Source organism: Columba livia, chromosome 1, assembly GCF_036013475.1.
Source record: "Columba livia isolate bColLiv1 breed racing homer chromosome 1, bColLiv1.pat.W.v2, whole genome shotgun sequence".
NCBI lineage: Eukaryota > Metazoa > Chordata > Aves > Columbiformes > Columbidae > Columba > Columba livia.
This window is the reverse complement of record NC_088602.1, coordinates 121,091,363-121,108,254: the sequence shown is the minus strand read 5'-3', so window position 1 is coordinate 121,108,254 and position 16,892 is coordinate 121,091,363. Positions and strand designations below refer to the sequence as shown.

Here is a 16,892-nt window from a genome sequence, read left to right as displayed (position 1 = left end):
GGGCGGTGACACCTCCCTGGGGAGCCTGTTCCAGTGCTCCAGCACCCTCTGGGGGAAGAACCTTTTCCTAATGTCCAACCTGAACCTCCCCTGGCACATCTTCCTGCCATTCCCTCCAGTTCTGTCATTGATCACCGGAGAGAAGAGCTCAGCACCTGCCCCTCCTCCTCCCCTTGTGAGGAAGCTGTAGCCCCATGAGGTCTCCCCTCAGTCTCCTCTTCTCCAGGCTGAACAAACCAAGTGACTTCAGCTGCTCCTCATACGATTTCCTCTCCAAATCCTTCACCAAAAAATTCCTGGCGCAGGCATTAATGAGACTTTGCAATGAACCAGAGTGGAGAGATGGTCTTGGGGAAAAATGGCCTGGCAAAATGTTGACTTGGGCAGGTTCCCAGAAGCGTTTCTGAATGGATCTGCAGCGTTCAGCCTGTGGGCACAAGGAGGGGGAGATGTGTGGTGGGGAGAGATGGGGGAGGCAGGGCTTCGTCTTCTGGAGGTGACACCAGACGGTGCCAGGCAATGACTGCAGCACCTGTCACTTTGTATAACGCAATCTGTCAAGACCAGGTTATGGAAACCACCTTTCTAAGTAAAATCTTGCCCAACTACTCTTTGAAACATACAAAGCATTAGCCCTTTAAATTACTGTAGTGTGTGAAACCATCTTTCATTTCATATTGCCAGCTGATGTAGGTCCAGTGTAAAAGTTTTGTTTGTCATTGTAACATCTGTCAGGTGACTATTAACATGTGAGATAGTAACTTAGCTGATTCTGACTGATGTGTGTAGATTGTTTTATTTTTCCCTTTTCTTTTATAGGTACTTATTTCACAGTGGCAATCCAGAGCATCCAGGAGACATACTTCTAAACACAACTGTGGAAGTTTTGCCTTTTCAGGTATGAATTTATTGATTCGTGTCTTCTCCATTATAGGATACAAGCAAAGCCTAATTTTATTGCCTTTTTTAACTGAGAGAGACATGAATGCTTCTATTTTTAACTGTAGGATCTTGATGCTCTGATGTTCTCATATTTTTTTCTTTTTGATTGGATTTACTCACAGAAAGCTATTGTAACTATTCAGATGTTCATTCAGGGTGCAGTCTGCTACAAGTGCTGTTGATAATTTAGAGGTGAACAAGCTCATTTTCTTCCAATTCACTGCTGCTATTTAAAACAAAACAAGAACTTAACTTTCCTGTGCATTTTGAAAAAAGGGAAAGCTAAGTCAAACCGCTTTTTGACTTAGTAAGATAGTCTTGGTTCAGGAATGGACACACATCCAGACCTTAGTAGATATTGAAATACCTGGACTCCTAAACTGAATGTGTTCTTTCCTCCTGATTAATTGTGGTGGTGGTGGTGGTGGTGGTTTGTGTCTGTGGGGTGTTGTTGTTGTTGTTTGGTTGGTTGGTTTGTTGGTTTTTTTTAATCTATAAATGAGTCTGATTTCCATCTCAAGAGATTACCACACTATCTAAAGTATATTATTGCTTCAAGCCAGATGATATGGGTTCTTTTTCTTCAACTAGATATTATAGCTAACCATTTATATCACAAAACTCTGTGAGAAGATTAAGATATTACTTCAGACAAGTTTATTTCATTTAGTATTAAAACAGCGAAGTATTTCTTAAAAAAAAAAATGGTAAATGATCATGGAGGAGTTCACTTCTCCATTCTTGCAGTTTGTCTTCCTGGGAGCAAGCAAAAATAGGAAATTCCAACCATTCCCTAAAAAGAAGTTTGTCAGTTTGATTCTAAGTATACAACACAATATGTGGGATATTATATCATATTGTGGGATATTATATTGTATTATAAGATATATGGGTTTTGTTTCTCAAGGCCTTTGGAGATATATTCAACCACAAAAAGACCAGCAGCCCTCACTTCATCTGGGCCCAAGATACCACAAGAATGCACAAGATAATGAGAAAAAATGTGCAACAAGCATTTTTTTGGGGGCTACACTCAGCTGTGAAATGTCCCTCAAACTGGCACATCCCTTAAGGAAGTAACACTACTGAGCTTCTATTGCTATTGACATGATTTGTGGAAAGGTAAATAGGAAATTCTGCATCTGCTCTGTTCCTAAGCCACTGGTGTCAGCAGAAAATGTCACCAATGCGAGGACAGATGCTGCAGAATGCCAGGTACTGTCCTGAGGGAATGATTCCTCCACGGTGGGCTTCAGTAGAGCTGGAAGCCCATGCAGGTACTTTGACCCTGATCCTCCCTAAGCAGAATTCAGAAACACAAAAAACAACCCTTAGAAACAAGAGTGTCCCCAGACTGGATTTGTCTGGGACTCAAGCAGCACACTCAGAAAAACCAAAACAAACAAAAAGGCAAGTGAAAAAATTAAACAACCGAACTAACAAACCCCAACCCAACAACAACAGAAACACACACACACAAAAAAAACAACAACCCACCCACCAACCTCAAAAAAAACCCAAACCAAAAAATCCACATTTTTAGCGGTCTCCCTTAAAAGTAGGAAATAAAACATTTTAAAAAGCGGATGAATTCAGTCTTCTGTTTTGCCGAGCGTTTTGATTCCTAAGATCCTGGTTGCAATTTTCCAGTTGCTTTTGAAGCTCTCGTTTACAATCTCATTTTTCTGTGCTTATTAAAGAAACTTATTGATATCCATCCTTTTTTAGTGAGGAAGTGTTAATTGCAATGCTTTCCTCGCTGGTCTGATGGCTTTTCATCTCTCCCAAATTCTTACATGAAAAAGTAAGCTGTAAATTTCATTTGTCCTTAGAGAATTCTCTGCCTCAACCATAGGAAAGGAAGGCAAGATCCTGCCTTTGCTTTTCTTCTGCTGTGTATGCCAGTATCTGCTATGTGTTCTGTTCACATGGCAGTCAATGTGCGAGTTACATGGGGCACTTAAAGTACTTATTTTTTCTACTTTGAAGACAAATACTATTCAGTTCTGCAACACTGCTGATTTTATGTGTGTGTGTCAGCTTGTCTAAGGCTATAAATAACTATTCAGGCCTGTTCATAATTATTTAGAAAAGATGGATGCTGAATATATAACTAGAGTGCACACACATTTGTTTTTCCTTGGCAAAGTCATATATCAAAGTAAATGATCCCATTTGTGCTTTGTTGTAGAACGAAGAACTGGTATTAAGCAAAGAAACCAAAGACAAACGCTTAGAGGATGGTTTCTTCAGGATAGGTATGTCACAGTGGAAAGAAATGTGTATTGTTACTGTTGCAACAATTGAGACATTTCCATTAAAACCAAAACAAACCTAAAACTTGTCCTTGGTGCCATCTCAAGGCATATCAAGGATAAGAGGGTTATTAGGGGCAGTCAGCATGGCTTTACCAAGGGTAAGTCATGCTTGACCAACCTCATAGCCTTTTATGAGAATGTAACAAGGTGGATGGACGATGGCAGAGCGGTGGATGTGGTCTACCTTGACTTCAGTAAAGCCTTTGACACAGTCTCCCACAGCATCCTCACAGCTAAGTTGAGGAGGTGTGGTCTAGACAATAGAGTAGTGAGGTGGGTTGCAAACTGGCTTAAGGAGAGAAGCCAGAGAGTGGTAGTCAATGGTGCGGAGTCTAGTTGGAGGCCAGTATCTAGTGGAGTGCCTCAGGGGTCAGTACTGGGGCCAATATTATTCAATATATTCATTAACGATTTAGACGAGGGAATAGAGTGTACTATCAGCAAGTTTGCTGATGACACTAAGCTGGGAGGAATGGCTGACACGCCAGAAGGCTGTGCTGCCATCCAGTGGGACCTGGACAGGCTGGAGAGTTGGGTGGGAAATAACCTGATGAAATTTAACAAGGACAAGTGTAGAGTCCTGCATCTGTGCAGGAACAACCCCAGGTTCCAGTATAGGTTGGGCAATGACCTATTGAAAAGCAGTGTAGGGGAAAGGGACCTGGGGGTCCTGGTGGACAGCAGGATGACCATGAGCCAGCACTGTGCCCTTGTGGCCAAGAAGGCCAATGGCATCCTGGGGTGTATTAGAAGGGGGTTGGTTAGTAGATCGAGAGAGGTCCTCCTTCCCCTCTACTCTACCCTGGTGAGACCCCATCTGGAATATTGTGTTCAGTTCTGGGCCCCTCAGTTCCAGAAGGACAGGGAACTGCTGGAGAGAGTCCAGCACAGGGCAACAAAGATGATGAAGGGAGTGGAGCACCTCCCTTATGAAGAAAGGCTGAGGGAGCTGGGTCTCTTTAGTTTGGAGGAGACTAAGGGGGGACCTTATTAATGTCTATAAGTATATAAAGGGTGAGTGCCATGAGGATGGAGCCAGGCTCTTCTCGGTGGCAAACAATGATAGGACAAGGGGTAATGGGATCAAGCTTGGACACAAGAGGTTCCACTTAAATATGAGAAGAAACTTCTTCTCAGTGAGGGTGCCAGAGCACTGGAACAGGCTGCCCAGGGGAGTTGTGGAGTCTCCTTCCCTGGAGACATTCAAGACCCACCTGGACATGTTCCTGTGTGACCTCACCTAGGTGTTCCTGCTCCAGCAGGGGGATTGGACTAGATGATCTTCTGAGGTCCCTTCCAATCCCAAACATACTGTGATACTGTGAACTGAGGTTTGATCATTCACTTTGGGTATGTGACCTCGTAGGCTTTACTTAATATTTTTTCCAATATTTCAGATGAGACATGAGGAAGAAATCTTTTACAGTGAGGGTGGTGAAACCCTGGCCCAGGTTGCCCAGAGAGGTGGTCGATGCCCCATCCCTGGAGACATTCCAGGCCAGGCTGGACGGGGCTCTGAGCAACCTGATCTAGTTGAAGATGTCCCTGCTCAGTGCAGGGGGTTGGACTGGATGACTTTTGAAGGTCCCTTCCAACCCAAACTATTCTGTGATTCTACAATTTCTGTTCTGAGACTGATGTAATAAAGAAAGATCTAGTGTAACTCTTAGTTGCAGTGCAGCTACATCCACCTTTTCTGCCAGGATCTATCACGTAGATTATTGCAGAGGCATTTCCAGGTTTTATAGGATCTTGCCTTTTCTGTCCTGTGGCTGCGCGAGTTCCTCCATGTGAGCTGGTGTGCTTGGCCTGGATTTGAACCTACCCTACAGATAATCAGCTGTCTCGTCATGGGATGAGATTGGCATTTCCATAGCCAAGCGGCTCTTGGGGAAAGTGCCAAGATACTTGTTGTCAAGGGAGAGAAATTTTAGTCATGGATTGTATTTAGCTTGCTGGACATAGGTTGGGCATCCCTGTTCTTACAAAAGAAAGTTTTTTCATCTTAATGAATTGTAGCTGCTGTGTATGTTTTAAGGGTAAAGTCTAATTGGGCTTTTTATATTGGATTCTTATTTATTCTAATATAGTTGAAGATCCTTTAAATACAAATCCATTAAGCAGGAATGATATACCTTGTCCTCCTTGAAAACACATGAGCCAGGGGCTCCAGGTTTAGTTCCAGGATATTAAATGAAATTCTGCCAAAATCTTCCCAGAGTTTGACGTGCTCACACTCTAGAGAGTTTAGAAGTTTTTATTCTGACATGAAATCCTGTTCAGATCAGTCAGATGGGTGTGCTGGGATGATAATGCCCCATGTTGTTTGCTGCTGCAAAGCTGATATAAAAAAAAATCACCATTCATCTTTTGTTTCAGGAATGACACCAGTCAGTCTTACAGCCACCAGCAATAGGTTTCACATGTGAGTTATGATATGACAGATAGGTTTTTCTGGACACAGATTTTGTATTTTACTTTGTTGAACAGAAGTTAATTGAGGATATATTTTTGCTTCCTTTGCAGGGAAATTTGAAAACGGTGTAGCTGAAGGAACAGTTGACCCCAGTCTAAATCCTATTTCATCATTCAGGCTTTCAGTGATACAAAATTCAGCAGTCTGGGCAATTCTGAATGAGGTGAGAGCTGGTATAGCCTTTTAAGAATGAAGCCAGCAAACATGAGACTTTCTCATTCTGTCAGTGTGTTGAAGCTCAAAATTTTGGCTAATGCTGTAAACAGTTGCATCTTATTACTGAGAAATGTAAGACCCTAAAACATGACTTCCTTTTTGTTTTATTTTTTTTTCAGATTCATATTAAAAAGATTCCAAACTGATCCTGGAAATCTACTTTTGAGGAAAAAGAAAGAATCCTTGAAAACTTTTCCTGTAAAATCTGACATCCTTAGCAAGTCACAAATTGAAAATACTGAGCATGCACCTTATTCCAAATTTCTTTCTTTTCACTTGAACTCTACCTCTTGTGAAATCTACTGTAGATGGGAAGATTGTATTTACCCCTTCTTATCTGATCCATCCAGAAACTGATGCTCCACACCGATAACGTTCGTCTGAGGCCGAAGTTGTCCTCCACTTTAATGTGACTTTACCATCTTATGGTTACAGAACCCTGCTACGTTTAACCTGTACTATTTTGATAGTATAGTAATATAGAGAAGTTGTACATATTGTTACATTCCTTGAAGAAGAAAAAAATATAATTATTGTTACATATGTTTTATGAAGGGGGTACTTTCGGAGTTCCATTTATTTTCTATAACAAGAACCCTCTTTTATAGACTGTCAGGGATATATATTAAAAATGTTAGGGATATTTAATTTATTAAAATAATTTGAAAAGTACATATTTTTATGCAGTAAAATTTTAAATTGATATAGTTTTTTTTATGAATTCTCTACTTTAAGTTATCTTTCTACATTTTTCTTTGGAGATGCAAACATAAATTAATACCACATTTCAAATATACTGCCATGTTTTAAAAAACCCCTAGATTAAGTTTCTAAATTATGTAGTTTTATACACAGAATCTGAATGATGTTCAGAGGCATTAACAGAGTTCTGAAGAGCATTATTCTTTGGGGCTATGAAATTCCACTCTGTACAATTTGTAGCCACAGAAAAAGCATGCTGAAATGTCTTGTTTCATATTCTGTACTAAATCTGCAGTGATTTTAGATTGAATCCATTGCATTTTAGAAGAATTTTTTCAATTCCGAACAGTTCTTTCTAAAAATCTTTGTAGACATTTCCTAGCCTGGACAAATACATTTTCTGTATTGAAAAAAAAATCATTCTCCAGCTTTGCTTTGGAGTGATAGAGGTTATCTTTTGTCAAAACAATTACTAGTAATTAGATACATTTGATCTACAGAGGTCTCCTTTTAAAAAGTTCTGTTATTGCAGTGTTTCTTTTGGTTACATTACAGTGAATAGTTATAGTTTATTTTTTTCTTCCATCGTTCAAAAGCAAGGTTTCAGTTTGACTCCTTTATTGATCGGTGTAGTGACTCACACTAGCTTTTAATAGGAACTGAATTTGGCTTCAAGTTCCTACCCTGCGCCTTTTCAGTTCAAGGGAAACCACAATGATCTCAAATGAATCAGAAACTCAGTCAGGACCAAAAAGTGGTTTGGATTAAACCCAGAGCAGAATTGTTGCGGTACTAATGCTGCTGCTGCTCTACGGGTCCTTCTGTTTAGGTGCTTATGTGTAAGGACACAGGCATGGGAAGATTTAAGTTACCCAGTCAGAAATGGTCAGGAAAAAGAAGAGAAGCAGGAATTTCTCCCTTTCATAGGAATGAAGTGCCTGATTGACACTGGAAGGAGGCTTCTGCCCTGTCTTGGGGATTCTCAGCTGTGCTGTGAACCAGTCTCCTGGAACTGGCATCTCAAAAGCTGGCCCAGTTTTCCCTGAAGAAAAAAAAACCTCCGTTATCCCCAACATCTTTGTGGTCAAGGCACAGATGCACAAAACCTGTTGTGGGATCCTGTGTGATCTAGAGCGGGGATGCTGAATTCGTATCTCCAGCATGGAAGTTCTACTAGTAGGTTTGGCCTCTTTTTCATGACGTAAGGAGCAGGAGCCTAAACATGACTCTCCATCACTGCAAGCTGAAAGCCATCACCACTGGGATATAGAGCCAACCTGTCTTCTCTTCTGCCGTGTTGAAAAATTACGTGGTATCTTTGACACTTCAGCAAGAGTCAAGTTTAAGAGCTTAACTACTTCTACAGACCACAGTAATTTTGTTTTTAGCTTTGTTGTCTGAGGACACAGGGAAGACAAGTTTTGTACAAATAAGACCTTCTGTTTAGACTGACTGGTGTAAGTTGAAGAAAAGTGGGAAGCTACAAGGCAGGCCTCATTTACTTTTCTCTGATTGTATTAGATGGTGGAAATAAAACGTTACTTGGAAAGCTCACCCTGCCCAGAGAGACTTGGGGGCATAAACTAAGAACTGGCCTCATAAATGGAGTTTATTCTTGGATTTAGGATGTGGGTGAACAGGCTCAGAGTCTTGTGTGGGTCTAGCTTGTTGTGGTGCCACAGCCCAGTTCGTTATGTCTATAGCACCGTCCAGTTATTGTCATGCAATGGGTTTTTATCATGATAGCTAGCCAAGGTCTAAGGAAGTATTTAGGTTTTCTTCTCAGCTGTGCCTGTGAATGAATGATGCAAGTAATTTAAACTATAGCTATCTATTACAATTTTGATTGCAGAAATATGTTAGATATTGCAGTTTCTTAATATAAGTAGTTTTGCTGACAGTGACTTTCATCTTTTTCCATGAGTTCAAAAGTTTACTGGTGCCACTTATTTAAGAAAGCTGTGTGTGCTTATTCTCAAAGCATCACTGTTCCTCATGTTTCACAGTAGTTAAGATGAATCATTGCTAATATATCTAAATATATAGAACCTTACCACATGAATTGCAGGAATCTGGTTAACAGTATATTTAGTTTTCAAAAATGTTGAGATGAAACTTATCAAAGACAACAAATTAACTAGTGCTTGGTAAAATATGTGGGTTTTTTTCCTAAAGGATATTGCTTTTTTATTACATAGTAGTAGCAGGAGTTGGAAATACTCTGGGCTGCTTTAAGACTTAAAATGTTCCTGAGCGTATATGCTCTCTAAATAAATATGCCACACTAATACAAATGACGTTTCGTAGATTCAGGGAAATTCAGACCTGGTGTAATCAGCTAGTACTGCAAATTTGCTTGGAAATTTTGCTGAGATAGAGAAAAAGCAAAGAAAGTCTTCTCTGTTTAATTATCTCTGCAGACACCTGTTTGGGGCTTTCTGCCTTTCAAATTCCAATCCCCAAGTCAGGCTGAAGTGGTGCTGGTCTAAGAACACTTTGGTTGTTTGGCTCAACAGTCCTGAGCTTGGACACTGTTTGTGACTGGGTGTACTCCAGCAGGGCTGGTGTCTCTGACATGTCTCAGTCCTACGTTACAGTATTGCCACAGAAGTTCCTCAGCATCTTAAACCTATGACCTGATTTTGGGGAGTATTTCCTGCATTATTTAATTTCAAGTTATTTCTGTTGTGGCTTTAAAAATCCCCTCTAGGCCACTGAATCTTATAGTAATCAAATAATGGAAAGTGTTTAGAGAGAAATTGCATTATCCTGTGACCCTGTTAGCTCCTTCTGATGCTGCTAAAGCTTCAGAAAAGAGAACTTCTGTGAAACCAAAGGCATTACTGGAAACTTTCAGTATTTGGGCAAATTATTAAGTTCTTATACTGGATGCTGAGCTGATAGGATTGCTCTGGACCAAGGAAATACAAAACCATCAGTATAATCTTGCTTTGCTCATTCATTGGGTAGTCCTGCTGAAAACTGTAAATAATGTGAACAGGATGTGATCCCAATTTAGCACTTTTTTTTTTTTAATTAAAAATTTTTTCTAAAGCACTGTATAAGGCTTTTGCAGGCATCCCAACTATTTATTTGCATTGATATAAAATATTCCTATACATACATCTGTTTTTTCTTAACTGAAAGATGGCTTAGAAAAATTGAAACAGGTAAATATGATTCATGGACCAATATGAGACCGGACTCTTCTGCCATATCACTGCTTGTCTAGCTCTTTCAAAAGCAGATTTTAAATATGTTAAGTCAGTTTAGAGCAAAGAAGTTTATGCTTTGCCCACATGATACACGATTCCATGAATGGGCTGGAGTGTGATTAGTCTTTGGCAAAACTGAACAACTCTAACATTTTTCCTTATTTTCCTAAGTATATTATAATTTCAGTAGTCCCTTTTCTTTGTGGGAAGTACTTGCTTCAAATGAAATACTGTAGTAATTTGTAGTTTGCTTCCAACTTGGAAAATATTATTTTAATTTTGTGGAGGAAAAAAAGAAAATTAGATCTCTTCAAACCTTGCTCCCCTGAAATAAATAAACCCTAGGTTCTGTATTTGTTCTTACCAGGAAGGATATATTCTGAAAAAGCTAAAGCAAATGACTGTAGAAGGGAAACAAACCTCTACGTTTAAAAATCATCTTTACAATCACCAGCATGATGCTGAAAGACTATTAAACAACTGGTGTTTTCAAGCTAGCATTGATTGCTGACTGTAAAAAATCCATCCCATGTAGACTTGATGAATTAGTCTTCAAGAGTGTCACTTTTCTGATCTTAGTGGCCTCTTAAGGGTTTTGCTGATTTCTGCTGTGAGCAGCTAGAACTTAAAGTAGCTTAATTTTGAGAACAATGAAGCCTTCTTTCACGGGGGCAAACTTTGGTATCTCTAAAGGGAATGTACACAGGCCCTGAGTCCTTCATTGATTTCAGTGGTATTGCAGCACAGGGCACTAAATACGAAGTATTTTTACTGTTGAACTGAAGCAGATGATCACTGGTGCCAGGACTCCTGTCAGGGAAAAGGCGCATGGTGTGGCTGCAGCTGCCTGCGGGACAGGAGCTTGTGCTGTGAGCCAAGGGGGAGCAGGTCCTGACAGGAATCCTTCACCTCCTGCGGATCAGCGCTTTCCTTGTGAAAAGGGGAACGTTGCTCAGTGTCTGCTGAGAGGGTAACAGGATTCTCTTCAAGCCTTAACAGTGCTGAAACACACAGTACTGTAAGATGCACTGCCAGCATATTTGGTATTTTAAGATAAATATAGTTTTTCCTTAGAGATCAAATTCTAGTATTGAAATATTAAGTCTTACTGTGACCAGTTTACTCTTGCGTATGTTGGAAACTGAACCCTAGTGCTTATGTTTCATACTGAACGCTCTGTCATCTTCATTTTTCAGAAGGTATTGTTTGTGATGGTCAGTTTATACTCCTGCCTTGTGGACCTTACAGCTGCAGGCATTGCTATGAGCCCACCCCTGTAGCCAAACAAAACTTTATACTTTCCTGCCATGTTCATTGACCTACAACTCACCATGGTGGATGTAGTAATACCCACTGGACTGCTAGAGACTGGGTTTAAAAATTTGCTGCTATATTTGGAAACCTGATATAGGTCATGTTAATGGTGCCTTTCATCACTGTTTCTTCTATGTGCCAGAGTTGTCCGTGTATATTTGAAGTAGTCATTAAAATAAATCTGTTCTCAAGCTCTTTCATAAAAGGAGGGGACAGTTCTGTATGTAGAGGCAGTTGTTGCTTTACCATTGCAACGCTATGAAGATCCCTACCTTTCACACAGTCCCAAGGCAAGGTATTCCAATATTAAATAAATCTGCTTTTCAGTGTCACTTAAAACCCTCGTAACATAGAGCTTATGCCAGTATGTACAAAATATCTGCAGTAAGAGTTATGCTAAAAAGACTTGTTGCAGTTAAATTTAAGCTACAGAGATGTACAAGTAACTTGTTTTTAGGAATGTACTGCAAAAGTATTTGAACAAAATTGCTAACATGTTTACTGTTGTAAATATTTTAATAAAAAAGGACACTTCAAACTTTTTTTACACAATTATCTACAATAAAGAGAAATTTACAACCATTTACAAAATGTTCTTAAGGTTTTCTTTACTGTCAAGACAGCTAAGATAAAACCAAAATAAACATTAGATACATGAAGTCCTGGTTTTATTTCACTCTGTATTTATAAAAGGAACAAAGCATCTTGGTGAAGTTCCATCCACATGCTAATGAGATCAAATAGAGCATGATGAGAAGTGCAAAGGGATACAGAAGAATTGCTGTGTTCTTCAAAAAGGGCAGTGCTGAAAGAGAAGCAACAATGCAGCAAGTGTAAGGTAGTGCTCTTTCAAAAAAAAAAAAAGGAAAAAAAAAAGGTGCTTAATGTAGAAGGGCCTCAGGGAAAGATGGCAGGAAAAACCAGTACTGCTCTGTCAGCCTTGTTAGAAGGGCAGGTTTGTCCTCTCTGCCCTTCCAGTCCTGCCACGTTACCACACACTGAAGAGTACTTGAGGTAATTGGTATAGGTAATGCCCTGGGAAACTGCTTCACCTAAAACTATAGTCTTAAACTCACTACAGAATTTTGATCCAATGCAAACATTTTGAAGTGGATTTACAGCGGAACAAGAAAAACAAATTGAAGCTACAAGTCTAATACAAGAAGGGAAGTTGGGATGTTGAAGAATGTAAATTATTTGGTTAAGATGCTGGAAACACAGATCAATAAATTTCTATCAAACTTCTTTTACCATGAAGCAACAATTACTTAAATGTCCAGCTAAGCCTCTGCTTTACTAACTAACAGATTACAAACAAATTAATAAACTGAAATCACACTCTTAATCAAATAAATACAGAAGAAGTTGCTGTTACTCACCGCTGTATCCTAGGAATGTCACATAGATGTAATAGCCAATTGCAATGAGCCATAATGTATTCCCAACAAAATACCCAATGACAGAATCAGATATGATGACATCTGAAAGAGACAACTGCTCTCAGCTCTTTTGATAGAGCAGGATTTTGAAGGAGAAAGCACAAAATATTCTACTTACAGTTGATGAAAAATAGCTGGATAAAATGCAGAATGACTAGAAGTGGGTAGAAAGCATTCAGATGAACATCAAAGGCATATCCCCACTCCACATCATAATCTCTGTTCTGCTGCTTCACCAAGTACTTATTAGAAATGAACCTAAATGAACAGATATTCGAAAATGTTGTTAATGTGGCAATATAAAGCTGACTGACAAAACATTGGTTCAAGATAGTAAGCCACGTGTAACTCTGTACCTCAAAGTTTCTGCTATCTCAGAGAACAATATGCAAGAGTTACGCAGACCAGACTATCATTAAAAGATTTTTCTTAAAACTATACATCCCTTGCGTGCAACAAGCAGCTGAAATACGCTGCTGGTCATACAGCACCAGAACTCTTTTAAACGGATCTGTGCTACATGCTGCTTTTGTTTGTACACACAGAGATGACTTCAGAAAAGCGCTTGCACGTTATTGGTCCGCCTCACACAGAGATGGTCTATTTCATCTCTACAGAAATGGTGCACTGCAGGGACAGAAAGAGGGCAGGTAGCACTCTTAGAGATAAACCCATTCTTCTTACTGAAAAGAAGCACTAACAGAACATGCGCTGCCTGCTGTTACAGACCACCAAACAAGCCCTTCAGCTGAAGTTCTGCTGACATCAGAAAATGTATCTCATATAGAAGGGGAACAAGAAGTCAACATGCACTCAGAAATAAGGAGAGATCAGAGCTTCCATGGTAGCTTTCTCTGACCTACTCTTTGTGCCAAGGGCAGGATCAGAAACATGCAGAGCCTGGGTGCAAGGTGAAGCGAGGCCAGAAAGGGTTTAGATTCATCAGAAAGGGGGGAGACTTTGGAAAAAAAAAAGTTGAGCTTGCACCGGAAGAAGAGACCTGAACCAAACTGGAGCCAGGTGACTGAAGGTTAGGTCTGCAGGAAGCTGACTCATGGACAGAAGAAAATATGCAGATGTTCAGGCTTTCTGGTTCAGGAGACTGCATCCAGAGTCAAAAACTGCTGGAAGAGGAGGGGAAAGCATTGAGTAGGGGAAAGCCTTACTATATGCTCTTCCCCAAGCAATTTCTGGGTGGTTGTCTCAGACAGGACAGCAGGTCAGATGGACCTTTCATTTATTAGCTATAGTTCTTTTATGTGCCTCATCCTGACTTTTGCAATTACAAGCAGGAGTTGCCAAGGTCGCTATTGGAAAGGAATCTCCCTTTGCTAATCAGCATAAATTTAAGATGTCAGCTCCATTACCAAGAACTCTTTTAAGTGCCCTTAGCTCCCTTAACTTCTTGGTAAAATAGAATTCTTCCCATGGTGTCCTCAGCACCTTGACACAGTGCAGAAACTTCCTGTTGGTTCATGGTTTCCTTGCTGGTGCAGAATACATCTAAAACACACTGAGGCCTGGGTTATGAACGAGTCGCTACTGGCTCTCCCCCTCTGTAAGTCTCTGGCCATTGCAGGATAAAATTTGCAGCAACTCCCACCAAAACAACAAAGCCAACATACATAAAACAGAACAGACATCACTTGTAGTGAAAATCGCTAAAATCTTCAGCAAGAAGCATTGGCCAATTGTATATCGCCATGCTTGAGAACAAGCATTCTCAAGCTTATATTATTTAAGCTGTTCAACCGAAATAAGGAATAAAGATTTTTTTTTTTAATCACATTTTTTATTTGGCATTATTGCTGAAGATTAACCAGCTCAAGAAGAAAGAAAACAAGTTGAAATGTTCATCATAATACAGACTTTCTGAACATTCAGCTTTTCAAGGAAACAGTAAAGAAAGAGATGGTTTTTTTTTTTTTTGAAAGCAACATTTTGAAACAATGACCTATAGTCAATACATACTTTATAATTTTGCCTGAAACAGAGTGCCAATTGTCTAGCTATCCATGTCCCAAGACCAATACTGAGCTCAGTTTCAGACACCACTACTTACCACATCAGAGTTGCGATCAGGAGGCCAACGCCTACACAGTCTATGAAGACAACCCAAAGTAGCAGCTTTATTGTTTCAAAAAACCCCATGTCCAGCACAAATCCAAATCCTACAGTTGATACTGAAAGGAGAAAAATATTATTTAAGTTAGCTATGGAAAAGAAAGCATGAGATCTTAAACCAAGGTTTATTTGAATATACGGTTACAAAATCTTCAGTTTCCTTATTATTATTGTCCCTTTCTTTTTTTCCTTCCCACCAAATACTAGGTATAATGAAATTTATTCAAAATATAACCCCTTTCACAGATTGGAGAATGCTCATCTATATTCAGCCTTAATGATACAATAGCAAGTTGTATTGCTCCCCCAACTATTTTTTAAAAATTCACACAATCCTACAATAGAATATTCTTTGTTTCATCTAAGTTCCTTGTTAACCCAAACCATGTGTGTGGTTATATACACTTTTATTTCAGAGTTAACAGTTTTGATATTACTAAAAGCAACGCTACATAACACAAGAAAACTAGGATAATGCTTCTTACTGCGTTTTCAATTAAATCTAAAAATTACAAACGACACTTTGTTTATAACTTAATTCTGAAATATACAGAATCTCACCAGGGCCTTTATTGTAAAAGCAATATTTTATCTGTAACATTCAGTTAAACCAAGTGTTCAGTATTTTTTAACTAAAGCATTGCTACTGTGTAGCATGTCTGTAACTATTTACCGTCTGTAAAGTTACAGTGAACTACACAGTTTGAAACACAATAGAAAATGAGTTGAATTAGAGAAACTGATTCAGGACTACATAGTATTAGTTTAGCCTCCTCCGTTTTCTAGCTCACATCTTAACTTCTGAAGAGTTAGGCCATTTTCTTGTATTCTACTTTGATTAAAAGAGAAACCATATGGATTGATCCTTTTGTGAGTGTGTGTGTGTGTGTGTTTATGTGATATTAGAAGGGCCACAAATGTTCATCCCTAAGCTTTCCTTCCCTCTCTTCTATGCTGTCTATTCTCCTGCACTCACCGCAGAGCCAGATACTGAGAAGTACTAAGAAAGCAGGATCATCTCTTGCCCATTGGTCCTTCGTCTGTTTTCTGTAGTGAAAGTTCCTATAAACTCTCTGTGGTGAAGTAAACAGGTAAAGCATTTGCCAAAGAGCAAACTCAAAGTCCATCTGTCGGAAGTGGAAGAGCCTCCGCAGGTACTTGTAGCGTTTTGCTCCAGCTGTGTGCCTCGCAGCATCTCTGGGGCTCAGCACACCGTTGCCCTGGCTCCGAGAACTGACTGAGGTGGTTGGCAGCATTTTGCTAAAGGAAGAATTTCAGAAGATGCATTTGGTTTTGCATTTAACAAGGACCAAAAATAAAATCACGCGATGTAGGCTACACCTGCAATACTGAAGTTATAAAAACAATGCACAAGTATAAAGTATGACATAGAATATCCTGAGTTGAAAGGGACACACAAGAATCATCGAGTCCAACTCCTGTCTCTGCATGTGACAACCCCACAGTTCACACCATGTGTCTGAGGGCATTGTTCAGTCTCTTCTTGAACACTGTCAGGCTTGGGGCTGTGACACCTCCCTGGGGAGCCTGTTCCAGTGCTCCACTATTACATTTACAGGCGAGTCTACCGTGGCCTAGCACTCAGTTCGTTGAATGCCGGGGAGGCGTCAAGTGGAAAAATTAAGACCAGGCAACTTTGCAGCAGGCTGCGCATCGGCGCCCGGGAAGCAGCAGGCTCTCTCCCAGCACTCCCTCTTCTTGCAATCGCAGAAGCGATTCACGGCAGTAACGGCCAACGGGCTTTGCAAGAGGCGAAAGGCCGGAGGGCGCAGCCTGGGGCTGGGGAGGGCTGACCAACCTCCCCGCTAGCTGTTCAGCCCACACCAGCCTGAAGTGGCCCCCGCCCCACAAGCAGCCGCCGCCGCCCCCTCAGCCGGACCCGCATCTCCCCGCCAAGGGACAGGCAGCGCCGAACTACCCCCACCCCATCCCCTAACAGTCGCGCCCCCGCTAACGGCCGCCCGCCCCCCCGCCGCGCGAGGAGAGGGCGGGGCCTCACCTGCCGCCTCGGCTCGCAGCACGACCCCCACCTCGCCCACCGCCGGTGCCGTCGCTGCCGCCCGCAGCCTTCCGGAAACGTCCGCAGCGCAGGCGCCCCGCGTTCCTTCCCAGGGCCGCCCCGCCC

General features: G+C 40.7%; 2 protein-coding genes across 5 annotated transcripts in view; one reads left to right on the top strand and one right to left on the bottom strand.

Moving 5' to 3' along the window:
- MGAT4A (alpha-1,3-mannosyl-glycoprotein 4-beta-N-acetylglucosaminyltransferase A) overlaps window positions 1–11,774 on the top strand; it is an 87,985-nt gene extending 76,211 nt beyond the window's left edge. For all 3 annotated transcript variants that reach the window (XM_065075640.1, XM_065075647.1, XM_021287699.2), the window contains 4 exons: window positions 820–898; window positions 3,134–3,200; window positions 5,787–5,899; window positions 6,072–11,774. In XM_065075640.1, coding sequence (XP_064931712.1) covers window positions 820–898; window positions 3,134–3,200; window positions 5,787–5,899; window positions 6,072–6,098 — 286 coding nt within the window. In that variant the 3' untranslated portion in view covers window positions 6,099–11,774. The remainder of the gene's footprint in view (window positions 1–819; window positions 899–3,133; window positions 3,201–5,786; window positions 5,900–6,071) is intronic.
- UNC50 (unc-50 inner nuclear membrane RNA binding protein) lies at window positions 11,681–16,891 on the bottom strand. Of its 2 annotated transcripts, none has more exons than XM_065075670.1 (6): window positions 16,767–16,891; window positions 15,723–16,006; window positions 14,685–14,805; window positions 12,741–12,880; window positions 12,563–12,664; window positions 11,681–11,988 (listed from the first exon to the last, which is right to left on the bottom strand). In XM_065075670.1, exons 2-6 carry the CDS (start codon window positions 16,000–16,002, stop codon window positions 11,852–11,854), a joined length of 780 nt encoding a protein of 259 aa, XP_064931742.1. In that variant the 5' UTR covers window positions 16,003–16,006; window positions 16,767–16,891; the 3' UTR covers window positions 11,681–11,851. The 2 variants fall into 2 exon arrangements, with proteins under 2 accessions (XP_064931742.1, XP_064931732.1); XM_065075660.1 differs by having other exon boundaries at window positions 16,798–16,877.
- Window position 16,892: the final 1 nt, after the last annotated feature.

What these genes read in the sequence shown, in the direction of transcription:
- UNC50 (XM_065075670.1), bottom strand. Translation starts at nt 16,002, where the DNA reads ATGCTGCCAACCACCTCAGTCAGTTCTCGGAGCCAGGGCAACGGTGTG. An exon ending in TCTCAGTATCTGGCTCTGCG is followed by an intron (nt 14,806 to 15,722) that starts GTGAGTGCAGGA and finishes TTCTCCTTTCAG; the next exon opens with TATCAACTGTAGGATTTGGA. An exon ending in CTGATCGCAACTCTGATGTG is followed by an intron (nt 12,881 to 14,684) that starts GTAAGTAGTGGT and finishes CTGTTCATTTAG; the next exon opens with GTTCATTTCTAATAAGTACT.